At 37.9% G+C, this 15361-nt stretch overlaps 2 protein-coding genes across 2 annotated transcripts; one reads left to right on the top strand and one right to left on the bottom strand.

Moving 5' to 3' along the window:
* The first annotated feature begins 2670 nt into the window (after positions 1-2670).
* LOC101308414 lies at positions 2671-5126 on the top strand. The gene is made up of 3 exons (XM_004288422.1): positions 2671-3247; positions 4271-4409; positions 4505-5126. The coding sequence occupies exons 2-3, from the start codon at positions 4329-4331 to the stop codon at positions 4943-4945; spliced, it is 522 nt and encodes a 173-aa protein (XP_004288470.1). The 5' UTR covers positions 2671-3247; positions 4271-4328; the 3' UTR covers positions 4946-5126.
* Positions 5127-6743: 1617 nt separating this feature from the next.
* On the bottom strand, positions 6744-9546 carry LOC101308124 (BTB/POZ domain-containing protein At5g67385-like). The gene is made up of 5 exons (XM_004288421.1): positions 9214-9546; positions 9045-9114; positions 8263-8877; positions 7638-8177; positions 6744-7461 (listed from the first exon to the last, which is right to left on the bottom strand). The coding sequence occupies exons 1-5, from the start codon at positions 9321-9323 to the stop codon at positions 6925-6927; spliced, it is 1872 nt and encodes a 623-aa protein (XP_004288469.1). The 5' UTR covers positions 9324-9546; the 3' UTR covers positions 6744-6924.
* Between the last annotated feature and the right edge of the window lie 5815 nt (positions 9547-15361).

Genomic DNA, 15361 nt, shown 5'->3' with positions numbered 1-15361 from the left:
TAAAAAAATTGATTGTAGATGAATTTCTTAAATATTTTGCAGAATAATTTTTTTTTTTAATTCCCATCACTTTTCCACACTGAAATCAGTGTCAAATGTCTTCCGCACAGAAATGGGTTAGAGAATGGTTTAGGGTATTTCTCACAGATATCCGTGTGAGTTAAGAAGTTGTTCACACGGACTATATTACATTGATATTAATTATGTCAGTGGATATGTAATGGGACTCACGTCAATATCTCACACGGACTTTTTTATCCGTGTGTAATGAGCATTAGCCCCCCTGCAAACAGCACGGATAGGCAATTCGTGAGTGTAGCGTGACTAATGGCTTTCTCACACGGATGTCTGTGTTAGATATCTATATTTCACACTGATTTACATCTGTGTGAAGCTTCATTTTGCTAGTAGTGACCCTACATTTATATTTTGTCTTCTCCACTTGCATGTATACCCTCGAAATCTATATATAGAATGATGGTATATATTTGAGAAATGCATCACTAGATTTCAAAACGTGGTCACAATTTCTATGTAGAAGCCGAAACCTTATAGAAATTATTATTGGAGAGAAACACAATAAGCTAGCTAGAGATAGGACTAGCATAATATAATGATCCACACTATATGTCTATATATATGTATGCAATTTCAAGTCTTCCAATTTGAGACACAATCGGAATATTAAAATATACCAACACGAACGTACCCTATCACTGACTAACAAAAAAACATGAAAAAAGTATGTCATTAGACCAAAACTCTACTATCGGGCGATCAATATTTTGAAAACAAGTATGACAGTGTATATCGAACTTTCAAACTTATGAACGAATTGAATCCGAATATTGTCCGCATGCAAGTTATATATAGTAGTGCTAAGAATTTTAACCCTAGCTCATGTGAATCTGTCTTTCACGGTTTCGCCCTAGCTAGCTTGTTCGTTGTTCTTAAAAGAAGTTAGGGTTCACCACCAACTCCATCCAACCAATTGCTAGGTGATCGAAAAATCAAAACCTAGCTAGCTCCGGCATGGAATCAAAGTGGAGGTCGTGGGTCCGATCGAGGATGGACCAAAGAAACAGAGCAAGGGACGTCCTTGTGGCTGATCACTCCACTCTCATCTGCAAGAGTCTGCAGGCTTTTTCGGTCAGCAAACCCAATGGACCCACCGCCCCATACGGCTGCTCCTCCGAGCACCGGCAACGCGTGCTTCCATGTCCACTCACCCACCCCACCCACGACCCATCTCCTCTCTCTCTCTCTCTCTCTCTCTCTCTCTCTCTCTCTCCACATTTCCACGACGGATCACGAGATGACAAGAAAAAACAATGTAAAGAGTATAAAATACCTGGAGCTGGAGATCGATCATCGATCACGAAACTCCACACAAGCTAACACTAACAGCAGCAGCTAGCCTAACAAGAACAAGAACAAGAAGCATGCACTGCATGTTAACACTTGTATACATTATTATATATCTATCGTCTTCTTGAGAGCCACGACTGAGCAGAAAGGCCGGCTGACGTACCGACGATCAATCTCATTGCACTTGTTTAATTTTAGTAATTAACTTAAACATGCAAACCTAATCCCTCATTCATTCTAGATTTCAAAACTAATTTGGCCTAGCTTGTATAGTTAATTGGATTTAGATCTTCTTCTATTCCAATCTATCTCTTCATTACATTATAAGCAACCGAGGAACCTAGCTACTCCACCAAAAACAGGAAAAACATTTTATCCATAAGATTATATCCATTACTCTTAGCTTAATTTGCACTTATTTCATAATCATATTGTGCTAGGTCTTGCTTATTCTTAGGCATTTGAATGCACATCTATTGTTTTTCTTCAAAAGATTAGATGTTTATAACTTCAAATCTCTTAATTAACCATAAGTTGAATGTATATTGTTAGTTCTAGATTGTCAATATGAATCTATAATTATCTCAAAAAACATACTGGAAGTGTTTTATAAGTGCGATTTGAAGCCGAATAACTCTAAATCATTCAAAAACATAATTTAGAAAGCAATATAACCAAAATCGTACACTTGAGGAGATTGAAGCCGCTGGTTTAGAAAAACAATATGAGGAGATTGAACCTAGTTTGAACAGCCTCCCCGGCCCCTAATTCATTGCAATTTTTTCTTGCTATTAACAATCTGCATAGTCGGTTCATCCTATCTATCCCTCTGTTTATTATTATTGTAAGATTTTGAAAGAATATCAACAACTCAGCACACACCAACCATGATCTAACAGCATAACAATGTACACATACAAAGAATGCATGATTTCTTAAACTTTACCCTTAGCTTTCTTCCATTGAAATAAAGAAATGAGAAAAATCTAGGATGACACTAATTGATCCCAATTGATCCTCTGTGTGTGTGTATAATTGGATTTTTAGATCCTCTGGACAGTCTAGGCTTGTTTGATGCTGTTCCAAAGGTACCCACTTATCGTACCGTCCTGATCTATTTGTCGGCGGGCCAGCCCATGCCACTATATCCATCATAATTTTTTTAGCAAAGAATTAATTTAATTTTCCATATAATTAGCATGCCTTGTATGTACTGTTATACAAAATTATAGAAATCAATATCTAAAACCAAGACAACTGTAGTTAGGGATTTATAATTCTTGGGTGCATGTGATTCACAGAGCTGTTATTCTAATCATTGTCTTGAGTTTAGCAATGTACCTTGTGATCATCCTTAACAATTATACACTTATGCATATAGTTTTTAGAATATTATCTTAATTAAGTTTTCTTTAGTCATTTAAATATATCGGCTTTGCTGGACTTGTCTGAGCTGGGCATCTCTTTCAGACTAGCTTTCACAAACCTTGAATCACATTGGCTTAGAGCACTGGGATTTCAGATTTGGTTTGGCATGCCCCAAAACCCCCAAGTCCAACACCAACAACATCAACAAACACCTTTGGTTTCTGTGTGAAAGAGGGATTCTTAAATTCTTCCCAAGTTACATTATTATATATTTCTGTGATGTGTTGCTTGCGGTATATACTGATGGGGAATGTGAAGGCAAGCTAGATCATATTCCATCAACCAAAGCTGTTGCCTTTACTTGAAACAGTACTACTTTCCTTCTTTTCTTTGGGTTTCTGCTTCTTCTTCTCCTTCTCCTTCTCCTTCTTCTTCAAAAGGAACAGAATGAAGCTGTAAGATCTTCTCATCAGCTCTTGAAGACTTTGAATCTCTTACAGTCATACTTCAGGTCAGAAATACAAACCTGAATGTTCTCTTTCTTTGAGACTTCATTGTTTAAATTCTACATGTCTGTGCTGTCTAGTTTTTCAAGTTATAGTCTTAGATGTGCAAAATCATGCATTTCATTTGGCCTTTGCAACTTTTGGAATTTGATTAGCTAGTTCTGAGATATGCTGATTTGGGTTTTGATCTATCAGACTTTATTTCTAAAGGTTTCAGTTTGCAGCTCTTTAGTGACTTCAACAACTGTTTGTGCTAAAATTCTCAGATTTTGAGGATTCAGATAAGGCAATGACATGACAGGATAGTAATATAGTAATTATATATCTTTCTTAATATGTGAACTTAATTTGACAACAAAGGAAGGCACTATTTTCTTCCAAGTTGACAATTAAGCTGCACAAGTAAGACAAAATGACCTAATAAATATATCTATCCTATATAGAATATCATACTGAAAATTGTGATCTCATGTATGAGAAAAGGGTGAATAGTAAGTAGTAATTAAGGCAGGTTTAGAAATGTGGTTTCCAAATAATAATTGTCAATCAGTATGTTTTTAACTATACATGAAACTATTGTATCATGATATCATCATATCTGGAAAGTAGGGGAATACAAACAGAAAGAATGTTCATTACTTGCTAAATTATCAAGAGGGAAAGAAACAAAATGAATTCCCGAAGTGGGTAGCTGAGAGCCTGATATGCAAGCAAAATCTAAAGAACCTACAAAATACAACTAAGAATTAGAATTAGCCACATAAAATAGGGTAGTACTGTACTAGGAAGATATTTTGTATATGGCATTATCACTGTGGTCCAATACTGTTAGCAGCAGACAAGCTATGTGCTAGAAAGTAGTTTTCCATGTTAAATCATCCCTTTGTATTGATCTATTTCAAGTTCATTATCCCAGTCCCAGCATATATTACTCTCTGTCTCTCTTATCTTCTAGGCAGAATATAAACCAAAAACAACATTGATAGGTAAGGTGTCTTGAGCTTTTGCTGCTTTTCTTCATTTGGCAGATAAATCATTGTCGATCGGATAGAGTTCAAGTAGTATAGAAAGACGAGTTAAGCTTCAATGGAGAAGCTTATAAATCCATATGATAAGGAGTGCATGAGGATGGCCATTTTGAAGCATGAAGAGATATTCAAGGAGCAGGTTATATATAATTCTCAACAACTTCTCCACTTATCTTCTTTTCATATTTTCTTCTTCAGAAATATTAATTTTTAGTAGCATTCATTGTGTGGTAGGTATATGAGCTTCATAGGCTATACCACATCCAAAAATTATTGATGAACAGTTCAATAGGTAACAGCAGGCCTAAAGGAAACAAAAGAGAAAACTGGGATTTGCAGAATGAGCTGCACAGAAAGCTAGATTTAGAACAGCCTGCAGAAGCAGCTGAAGAGTTGGAGGTCATAGATGAGAGTGAGATTGAGTTGACTCTAGGACCCACAAGATACAGCAAAAACAGAAGGAAGAAATCAGAAGCACAACTAACTTCAGATTCAGGGCTAAGTTTCTCTTCTTCTTCTACTGGATCAAGCTATGTGAACAGAACAAGTTCAAGGACTCGTTACCAGAGGAGGAGTAAAGAGCAATTGGGTGGGTGTGAAGAGCAATTGAGACAGGATGAGAGGCTTAAAATGCCTCCTTGGTTTTTCCAAGTTTTGAGCTTGAACATGACTTGATCAGAAGTATTATGATCTTCTAGGTTGATATGATGTGATTTTAGACCTCTTCTTATTGACTAATTTGTGATGGATGTTGTGGATTCTAAGTTAGTGGTTTGCTAGTGTGATTTCTAATGGAGTTTTTGTATAAAGATTAGTAATTTGTCTGCATTGCTTTGTTCTTGTTTCTAAAAGAGCAAAAGAATGTTTCAGATAAATAGATTAGAAGTGCTTCCTGAGTTATAGAAGCACAACCAAGTATGCTGCATTATATTATTCTCGTGTTCTTCGATAACTCTCGCTACTCAACAAAAGTGCTTCTTACATAAGCAATTTCAAAGAAGGCCTAAATGCAATGAATCTGATGCACTAAAAGCTGACAAGATAAACTAATAAAGGAAGATTGAAGAGAAGCGTCTCATACACAAACAAGTAGCAGTGGATGTCTATCATGATGCAAAGACAATTTCAGTTGTATACCAACAAGAAGTTTCATCGTCTCTCAAGATAAGAATCTTTTGATCTCAATGTGATGTGTGCAAACAACTTATGCTGACAAAATAAAATTGTCTTGTAGCTAAAGGCCGTCAAGTGTAAGAAAAAATTATTTCTTCATCAGTGTCTTGCTGTCAAAAGAAAATTATCCTGTCAAACTTTTCCATTTGCTGCAAGACATAAGAGGAACAAGACCTTAAAACACAAGCTCATAGAATTTGCAAGGTTTGTTAACTTTCAATTCTGGTCTTAAAGCTTCAGCTGTCAAAAAAATCAACCACAACCTTATCAAGCTAGTATGATGGCTCATGATTTCATGAACATAGGGAAAACATATAATGGTATATATGAAGAGAGATCAAAAGGATATTGATATGGGCGGAAAATTGTGAGTTGGTATTTGTAGCCTGCAGGATTGAAATTCAGCACCTTGTGCAAACAAGACTTTGATACCTTGTTGGACAAACATTGTCCCGGAATGCTTAAGCCTTCATATAATGCTGAATAATGTTTATTAAGCTAGCACTAATTACCGTTCCGGTAGAAAGGTTGTTAAAGAATTGCTTAACCATACAGTTCATTACTGCTATATAATGACAACAAGCAGAGACCAAATTTAGTGTTTTCTGATAGTAACTTTTCATGTTATTGAGCTCAGAATCATCTTTAGGAAAGTTGAAATCTGAGGAATCTAGAGCCTGATGAAAGTCAGAAACTGATAAAGTCTGACTTATGAGTGATGTTACATCATGGATTTAAATTATAAGTTCTAATTGACTGAAAGGTTTCATTGTGTTCAAATCAGAAGTAGAACAAGAAAGGCATTTCAACCAATCAAGGCATCTAAGCAAACAATAATACCAAGCTAATTTATATTTCAGAAAGGTCATGAGCCCTTTCAAAGAGTCATCACATACATTTGAACTATATCATTCATCTTTTGGATTCCATGATATATAATTTTCCTGTGACATTATCAACAGGCTACACTGCTAGTCTGTCCTTAGAGCTGGTCTTTAACTTTAACAAAGGCTCTTTATCACAAAAGGTTTAATCATTTAAATTCAGTCCCCACTAACAGCTATTACTATAGTCTGGTATTGTAGCTCCTCTGGGCCTAGCATGCATAGATATTACATGCATAAGCAACCCTTTTGAGTCTTTTGACAGAAGGGGTATCCAGATTAGTTATCTCAAGAAAACTGGAGGAACATCTCATATGTACATTACCATAGTAGCACTAAATTCATAACTGTGCTTACCTATTGTTTAGAAAGTAACATCAATGAAAAAGCAGCAACTAAATTTTATACTCAATGCCTTGGAATTATGTAATCTTATTCGATAACACGGTGACATACTGACATTGATATATACAAGGACATTACACAAGCAGAAACATGGTAAAAGAACAAAGATAGTACATAGATTGAATGTAAGAAAGCAACTAGGGAACTGGATCCTCATAAAATGTGATAGTGTTGAGTGACAAAGCAATAGCATCAAGAAATTGAATGTCGCCGATCTTTGGCAGGTTTTGCACGGGCTTTGGGATTTTGAGGTGTCACTCCGAATGGAGAAAGTTTCCCAAGTCTTTTTGAAACAGAGTTGATAAATGACTTTCGAGGCAGAGGAGGCTTATCACTAGATATTGAAATGTTTCCCATTGGACTGCTCGTTGTTGCCTTCATTGTAGATGTTTCAATTTCTTTCAGCTTCATTTTCAACTTTAGCAACTCCATTTTCAGCTCCTCATTCTGTCTACGCAATATGGAGAGCTCATCGGGAACATGGTGGTGGATATCAGTGGAGTACAAGTTATTTCCTTTAGAAGGAAGAACAGATGATTCACCACCAATGAGGCTACCATCCATGACATCTCGAAGGCGCTGCTGCTCGTAGTAGAGCACTTGGACAACTGTTTGAACAGGAAGCCGGTCATTCTGAGCGGCGTGAGCACAGGCCTCACGTGAGAGCTTCTGGCAATCCATCACACTACATACTTTCTTTTTCTCCATATCGCTTAGACCAGGATGTGCCTGTGAAATGTAAACAGATGTATGGACTAAAATGACGTTTATATATCCTAAAGTATGTTAAATACTAACAATAACCTTTAACAACAGTGTATAATAAGGTTCAACAAAGCTGTTTTATGAGAGAAGTTTTCCTTTCAAAAGTAACTGTTAAGAAAGTTATACATAAGGATGTGCACCTTTAGGTAGATATCTACTGCTCTATACATCCCATCTTCTGTTATCCTTGACTGTTCTGGAATAAGTTCAGCAATGCCAATGAACTTGGAAACGGACAAGTTCCGATCAGTTGCTATTTCAGCAAGGTAGTTCTCCATTAACTTTCCCACTCGTTCCAAGTCACTTAGTGGAGGAGAAGCATACTCATCATCTGCATTGAAGCTCAAATGGTTCCTATCCATATGACACTCTAGGTAATTCATCATGATCCTTTGAACAGTATCCACATCAAGCAATGTGTCTCCAGTAAAGGAATAAGAGGGAATCAAGAGATCATCCAAGACAGCCTGAGCCAATTGCAATCCCATTCTCTTTTCCAGATCTAGCTGGCAAGCAACTGTTGTTTCCAAATTTTTTGCGGCACGAAGCAGCATAGAAAGAAAGCTAACTGACATTGTATTCTTCTCCCTTGGCAGAAGACTCACAATTGTTTCCAAGACAACTCTCTTTTCATGCTCTTGTCGTGGCTCGATTTTTTTCCTTCCCTTGCCGAATGTTTCCTATACCAGAAGAATTATCAGTTAGATAGAAATTAGTGAATACTAGTTAATCTGAAGAAAGTAGTATTCTGGAGTGAGATCTCACCAAACCTCTTAGAGATTTCTGTGCATAGAGCATGAGTATAGGTCCAAGAGCATATTGCTTAAACCCTCTTGCCATCATTGCAATCAGAGCTCTTTGGAAGGTATCAATTCGAAGAACAGTTAAATCTTCAGCCCACCAATCAACAATAGGTTTTGTTTGATACACCGCTGAAGAACTTAGACTCTCATTGCCACTATCACTCCTACCAGACAAACAGAACTGGCTGTCTTTGCAGGTCATGTAAGCAATTGCATCAATGCATCGGCTCACTAACTTTACTTTCTCCGCAATTGGGAGGAAGCTTTCTGCAGTGTGTAAAACTGAAACCGCACCTGCAAGGCTTTTAAGTGCCACTTCATTCAGGTATGCATCAGTTCTTCCCACAAGGTTTCCAATTGCATACTCCTCAGTCATGAGAAGGTACTCTGATACGCAACGAAGCATTGCAATGTTTTCTGTGCTTATCTCAAAATTTATTCCATAGCAGAATTTAGCTGCAAGCTCAAATGCTTCTGCTCCTCCCGGAACATCAGGCAGTTCAATGACAGATATTTCATCATCAGTAGATTCAGACACCAGTTTCCTAATGTATCCACACTTTGAAACTAAAGGAAACTGCAATTGTGGTAGCTTGAGTTAATATCTAATCATAAATTCTTGACTTATTCAAACATCAAACCAACAAAGTTTGGTTAAAAACTAGCCTTCATAGTTATATTTCCATATTTACTGGATGATAATCATAATTCGAAAACTTCAGATGCAGCAGAATATTATGTTACCTTGTGTAATGAGAAGGAAACTTCTCCAACGCGAACGCTAACATCACTGGGAATCTCCTGAGAAAAAATCCTGTAAGTTTCAAGATATTGTCAAACAGTTGGAATTAATAGACAAATCTAAGGCATATATGTCTGATCAGATTTGCAAAAAGAAAGACACGAAGCAAACCATTCACTGGTTCTCTTCAAGGCTGAAGTGAGAAGCTCCTTCTTCTTAGAGGACATGTTGGCAGTGGTGGTGGGTGCAGTACTTTTCTCCCCATCATTGATATCCGCCATGGCAGTGCATATGAGATGTCTAACATGTTCGGTCCTCCATCATATAGTGAAAGCAAAATAATAGCAGAGAGAGAGAACGCTTGAGCTATAGTCTTAGTAAACACTGGGCTCAGTAGCACGCACAGAACCCATGGTACATTTTTGTTTCTACTTGCCTCTTATTCAAACCTCATATGTATATATAAGCAGATCAACTTGCTACCTAGCTAGACCATACCATCATTCTGCAATAATGAAAGGAATAGGAACTGAAGCTAGCTCAAGCTCTCACTATTGCTCTAATGACAGCATTATCCATCTGCAGCCTCACAAGTAATCATCACATTTTAATCTGTCTACCGAAAATGGCCTCGAGCATTAGAATGAAAATTCACTTTTCTAAGGGAAGAACAGAAGGGCATTTGTGATATTCTTGGCAGGGACATGAGAGAAGAAAAATACAAAAGATGTGTAGTAGATTACTGGATTATAGTGTGTGGTATGGGCATAGGTTAGGAAATTTGGGTATTGTGAGGATGAGATTGTTGCATAATGTTGTCTAACAGCCTAATAGTTCCATCTTCACGTGGGAAGAAAGCTCAAGAAACATTCCTGTCCACAAAAGGGTAACCATCTTGCTCTTACATTTCTATGAGGTTCTTTTCACTCCCTAATTCTAGAACCAGAGCTGAGGCCAATATTCATTTCTTCCATATGCATCAAACACTTGCCTAACAATTTGGCTCGTATTTGGTTTTCTGTACTCGTTGTTTTGAGCCTTCTCTGTCCAAGCTAACCAATTCGAGCCCTGAACATAAGCATCTGAGTAACAATTGTCTGATTGGTATATTGGCCTAGTGCAATGGCAAGTTTTAGCAAGGCATGTGAGAAAGAATGAGTCTGTCCCAATCATCACTACCTATAAGGGGCTAAAACCGCGAAATCCGGGAGTTCTTTCTATCATTTTTCATGAACTAAACAAACAAAGAGAGTGACTTGACTAGATTTTCTGCAATAAATGATGCTTCAAAACTTAAAGAAACAATAGCACCTGTATACATCAAGGCTCCATGCAGAATGTGCCTTCCACGTCAAGAATAAAATGAAGGGCCCTTCACCATGGTGATGGATCATTAGACACAAACTGGTCACTTGATCTCTTCACTATGAAATAATTTGTGGCTTGTCATTCTTTGGATTCGATAAGATATGAAATAATGCAGAAAATAAAGTTCTTGGAGGCCCATCGGCTGCTACCAGTTATATCTGTTTGGCATTCTTTAGCTATCAAATTGTGAATCCCTGACCTCTAGGCTAGGCTCTCTACCTTCCTTGTTTTCATTTCTTTGTACCTACTGGGAAATTCAATATCACAATATCAGATAACAGGATGGTTACAGCAATATAATGGTGGAACTTCTGATCTCTTAGAAAGACAGAGTGCTACAAACAGAAGTATACAATTTTTTTTTTTTCCACTGCTGTTGAATTCTTGCATACAACCGTTGTCTTACAATCTTTCTCTTCGACAATTGGTCATGTCATCTGGTTTGGAATGGGGAAGTTGGGCACATGAGGGAAGAAATAAAAGCCTTATTTTGCAGACTCAGCATCTACCTAGCTATTAGTAGATATGATAATTTGAACAAATTTTGTTCTATTTTTTTTTAGAAGGATGATAATTCCAACAGATAGTACTACCTAAGGCAATAATTTTCAGATAGCTTTACGGTAAATAAGATTCCTGCTGGGTTTTGATTTGTACCTGATGTACCAACCTGTCCTTCGAGCATTATCCTGTTTTCTGTCCTTGCTAAATTGACTACTTGAATGTGCTAGCTTTACAGGTTGAGGCCACAATGAAGAGGAACACCATTGATTCTGAGTAAGACCATACATGAATGATTGCCCCATCCCATGTGATGGTTTGGATGAAACCTTCACAATCAGAAAAAAGGCCGACTCAATTATTGAAAGGAAAATGGTGAAATCGGATACTAACTGATGCAGTAATAAGGGCTCACCCTAGGAGCCACCAGAAGATATGAACCTTGGAGTTACTAAGCTAGAATGTGATGAATGATCTGCCGCTGGAAGAGTATACTGTCGCAGATACACAGACATGTTTAGGCTGATCGGTTGCTATCTTCTTTTCGCAGAAAAACAAATTTCTGAATTTGGAACTTCATGTATTAAGCCAAATGCAAATGAACAAGTAACAGAACCTTCATTCAGAAATATCTTATATAGTACTATCATAACCCTACAAGGGTATTACATAAACATCAAGAACATGGATCAAATATTCAAAGGGGCTAGTGAAGAGGGGATTAAAAAAGATTGCACGTCTGATCTTCTCTTCACAAAAAAGAAGAGAAAATCAAGTGTACTGCATAGTCACAGAAACCTAACGGTCTCTTTACACTAATAGTTTGGTTGCTCTATTGATCCTATCCAATCCATGCAGTCCCTTCGTGTTTAAAAGCATTTCTGGATTCTAAAGCTGGTAGATGATAATGGTATTGATCTTACGCAGAATTAGTGATGGAAAAAGAATAAAGGCCCTTGAAAAAGGGTTACACTCATACACTGGTCTTGCAGGAAAACTGAGACAGGGAACTGCTTGACATATCAATTAGTGAATAGACCTAAATCAATAAAGCAAAACACACAGGCTGGACTTGAATGACTAATACCTAATTCGTATCGTCGGCAACAATGTAAACTGTCAAAATAATTCATAGCGGTGGTAAGCAAGTCTTTTTACTCTGTCCATCCTAGTAACTGAGGGAAAAGAAATAATGCCATATTTAGCATAGTTAAGGATCTCCCTAGCTAGCGATACCTATTAGTAGATGTAAAAATATGTATGCATGAAATGTATTCTGAAGCATCACTGTGTTTAAGATTCCTTCTTCTGGGTTTGATTTGTACCTCACATCACCAAACTTGTCCTCTGGCAGATGAAGACGATCATCTCTATAAGCAAGAACCATTATCTCTAAGACCATATATAGGAGGCTGCCCCATTACACATGTGGGTGTGGATGAACATTTTAAACAGAAAGAGATTTGGCACAATAAATGATCAGGAAAATGAATTCATCAGCTACTACGTACTGTGCAGAAAGTCAGAAACATATGGGCTCACCCCAGCATATTTCCACCAGAAATATTGAACAACCAGGAGTCACAAGGCTACAATATGTGATGAAAAACTATTGTCTATGTTCATCTTCTGATGTATATTGTATACATGACATACTACGCCATTTGATTTCCATCATATTTGCTAAATGGCCTATTAAGAGTTTGGTTAGAACAATTCCTATGCAGAAGCAGATTGCACTTGTTTGGTTTATGATATGACAACAAAGCTAGACAAGGATACAAGTGCATCGGATAGTCACAGAAGCCTAACATTCTTGATTGATCCTATCTTAAGATGAAGCCCCTTCATATTTCTAACCAATGATTCATATCAAGCGTCGATCATATGATGATTTCAATTGGCAAAAACTAGTGAAGGAAATAGACTACTTATAAGAGCTTGATTTGTCGACAAAGACCTAATTCAGTGACAGAAAGTATGCATGAGGACTGATACCCAACTAGCTTGCTTATTATAATACCCAACTAACAATGACCTAATAAGGAGATATGATCATACATATGCAATGTACTATATGAAGATATGATTTTCTGAAGCATTCATTGCATTTAGGGTTCCTGCTGGGGTTTTGGATTTGTACCTTGTCCCAGTGTCCTTGTTCATTTGGTGCTGTTGAAAATGCTTACTAGTTTTAGCCACACAGAGATGAGAAGAAACCATTCGGTCCGAGAAAGACCATAGATAGCATAGGAGACTGCCCCATTGCACATGTGGGTGTGGAACCGTGGATGAACCCTCTAAACAGAAAGAGATTTGACACGATAAATGATGAACTCATGTACAGAAATATATGGGCACCAACCGAGCATCCAACAGAAAATATAGGTCAGTGGTCATTCAAGTCCACTGGTGGAGCCAGCCATGTTTCACCTGATATAGGTCAGTGGTCTCCAAATTGGTCATTCAGAGGAATGATCTACACATGTTCTAGATAATGAATGGTAGAGATGTGAAAATGTGACTTAAAAGTGAGCGAAGTGAGGAGCATCACACTTTAATTTCAAAATGGTGTTCCTTGAAGGAAATTGTGTGTGTGTGTGTGTATAAAAGAGAGGAAGTAGGGGTTGTCTAAGTAAATATATTTTTAGCTGCTTAATGAGAGGTATATGTTTTTTTTGAAAATGATAACTTATATTACTTAATCAATGGCCAAAAGGCACGTACATCAAAATGTCGTCCTCCACAGAGTATGTTAAGGGAGGCTTACAAGCACCAAGACACCAAGACATGTACCTTTACTGATTACACATAAGCTCATAAAGAGCCCGAAATATAAGATAAAAATCTTACTACCTAATTCTCTGGAAACAGAATATTAGCTGCCTAAGACCTCAATTGGTGTACACCTAAGAAACTTAAAAATTAAGTAATAAAATTACATCTGATGCTCGGGCAGGGACGCCCGAGGCCTAAGTCATGCCCCTGCCCTTGGCATTAGGGCGAACCATCACATCCTCAACGACTGCAAAATCAGCCTTCTTAGCTTCGAGCCCAGGACCATCAACCCAAGCCGAATCTTGACCAGTCTTAGATTTGAGTCCAAACCCAGGCTTGGAGGCTCGGATCCGAGCCCAAACCCAGGTAAAAGTCAACCTCCCAGCAGAGGAACTTGACTTCGCCGGCGACCACCTCCCAAGCCAGTCACCACCTCCCTCCTCTCAAACAGACGTCAGTGTTAGAACCCTGATTGAGTGTAGAATAACAAACAGAGCACAAGAACAATATGGCTGAATGACTTAATCTTATTCAACAAACTTGGCTTTAAATAGCCTTACAACTGAAACTGAACTCCTACTTATCTGCTTGAATAGCAGCACAACTAACCAACTTGAATGAATCAACCCTACTAACAGACTCCTAAAGTCTAGCGATTATTGACTAAAGACCAAGTAAAAGTAGGACTCAGTAAACACTAAGCCCTGAAAATACGATACCATCTCCTTCATTTCCTCCCCTAAACTGACTGCAGTACAGCAGCTAGTTTAGAACAGATGCAGCACAAACTCCCAGCTTTTCTCTGAGCTTCTGAAACATCTCCACCTTTAGTGGCTTAGTCATTATATCTGCAATCTGATCATGTGTTCCACAGTGCTCGAGCTTAATGGTTCCATCTCTCACAAGCTCCCTCAAGAAATGAAATCTAACATCAATGTGCTTACTTCTCCCATGCATTACTGGATTCTTTGACAATTTAATTGTTGAACTGTTGTCACATTGAATCACAGTGAAATCTTCCTGATCATAGCCAAGCATCTTCAAGACTCTTCTTATCCAAATGGCTTGACTTGCACATCCTGCAGCTGCCACAAACTCAGCTTCTGTTGTAGAAAGTGTAACTATGGGCTGTTTTTTCGATAACCAGGACACAGAACCAGAGCTCAGAAGAAAAACATATCCTGATGTGCTCTTTCGATCCTCCAAATCTCCTGCAATAATCACTGTCCGTGAAAGCTTGTAACCCTTCAGTTTGTATTGTCCCTTCCCTCTTGTATAAGATTCCATAGTCATAAGTGGCCTTTAAGTAGCGCAGGATCCTTTTAGCTGCTTGCAGATGCATCTCAGTAGGTTTTGCCATGAACCTACTTATGAGACTAACACTGTACATCATGTCTGGTCTTGTGGCAGTAATATACATCAAGCTTCCAACAATCTGCTTGAAGAAAGACTCGTCAACTCTCACTCCATGTTCATCCTTGCTAAGCTTCTGACCTGGAACAATTGGACTGCTAACAGGATTGCAATCCTCCATCCCGAACCTCTTTAAAACTTCCAGACCATAAGCTTTTTGACAAAGAAACACACCTTCTGTGCCTTGAGATACTTCAGCACCAAGAAAGAACTTCATCGTCCCCATATCAGTCATATCAAAAGCTTTCATCATAGAGTT

The sequence above is a fragment of the Fragaria vesca genome, linkage group LG1, assembly GCF_000184155.1.
Source record: "Fragaria vesca subsp. vesca linkage group LG1, FraVesHawaii_1.0, whole genome shotgun sequence".
In the NCBI taxonomy this organism is placed as follows: Eukaryota; Viridiplantae; Streptophyta; class Magnoliopsida; order Rosales; family Rosaceae; genus Fragaria; species Fragaria vesca.
This window is presented reverse-complemented; position numbering and strand designations above follow the sequence as displayed.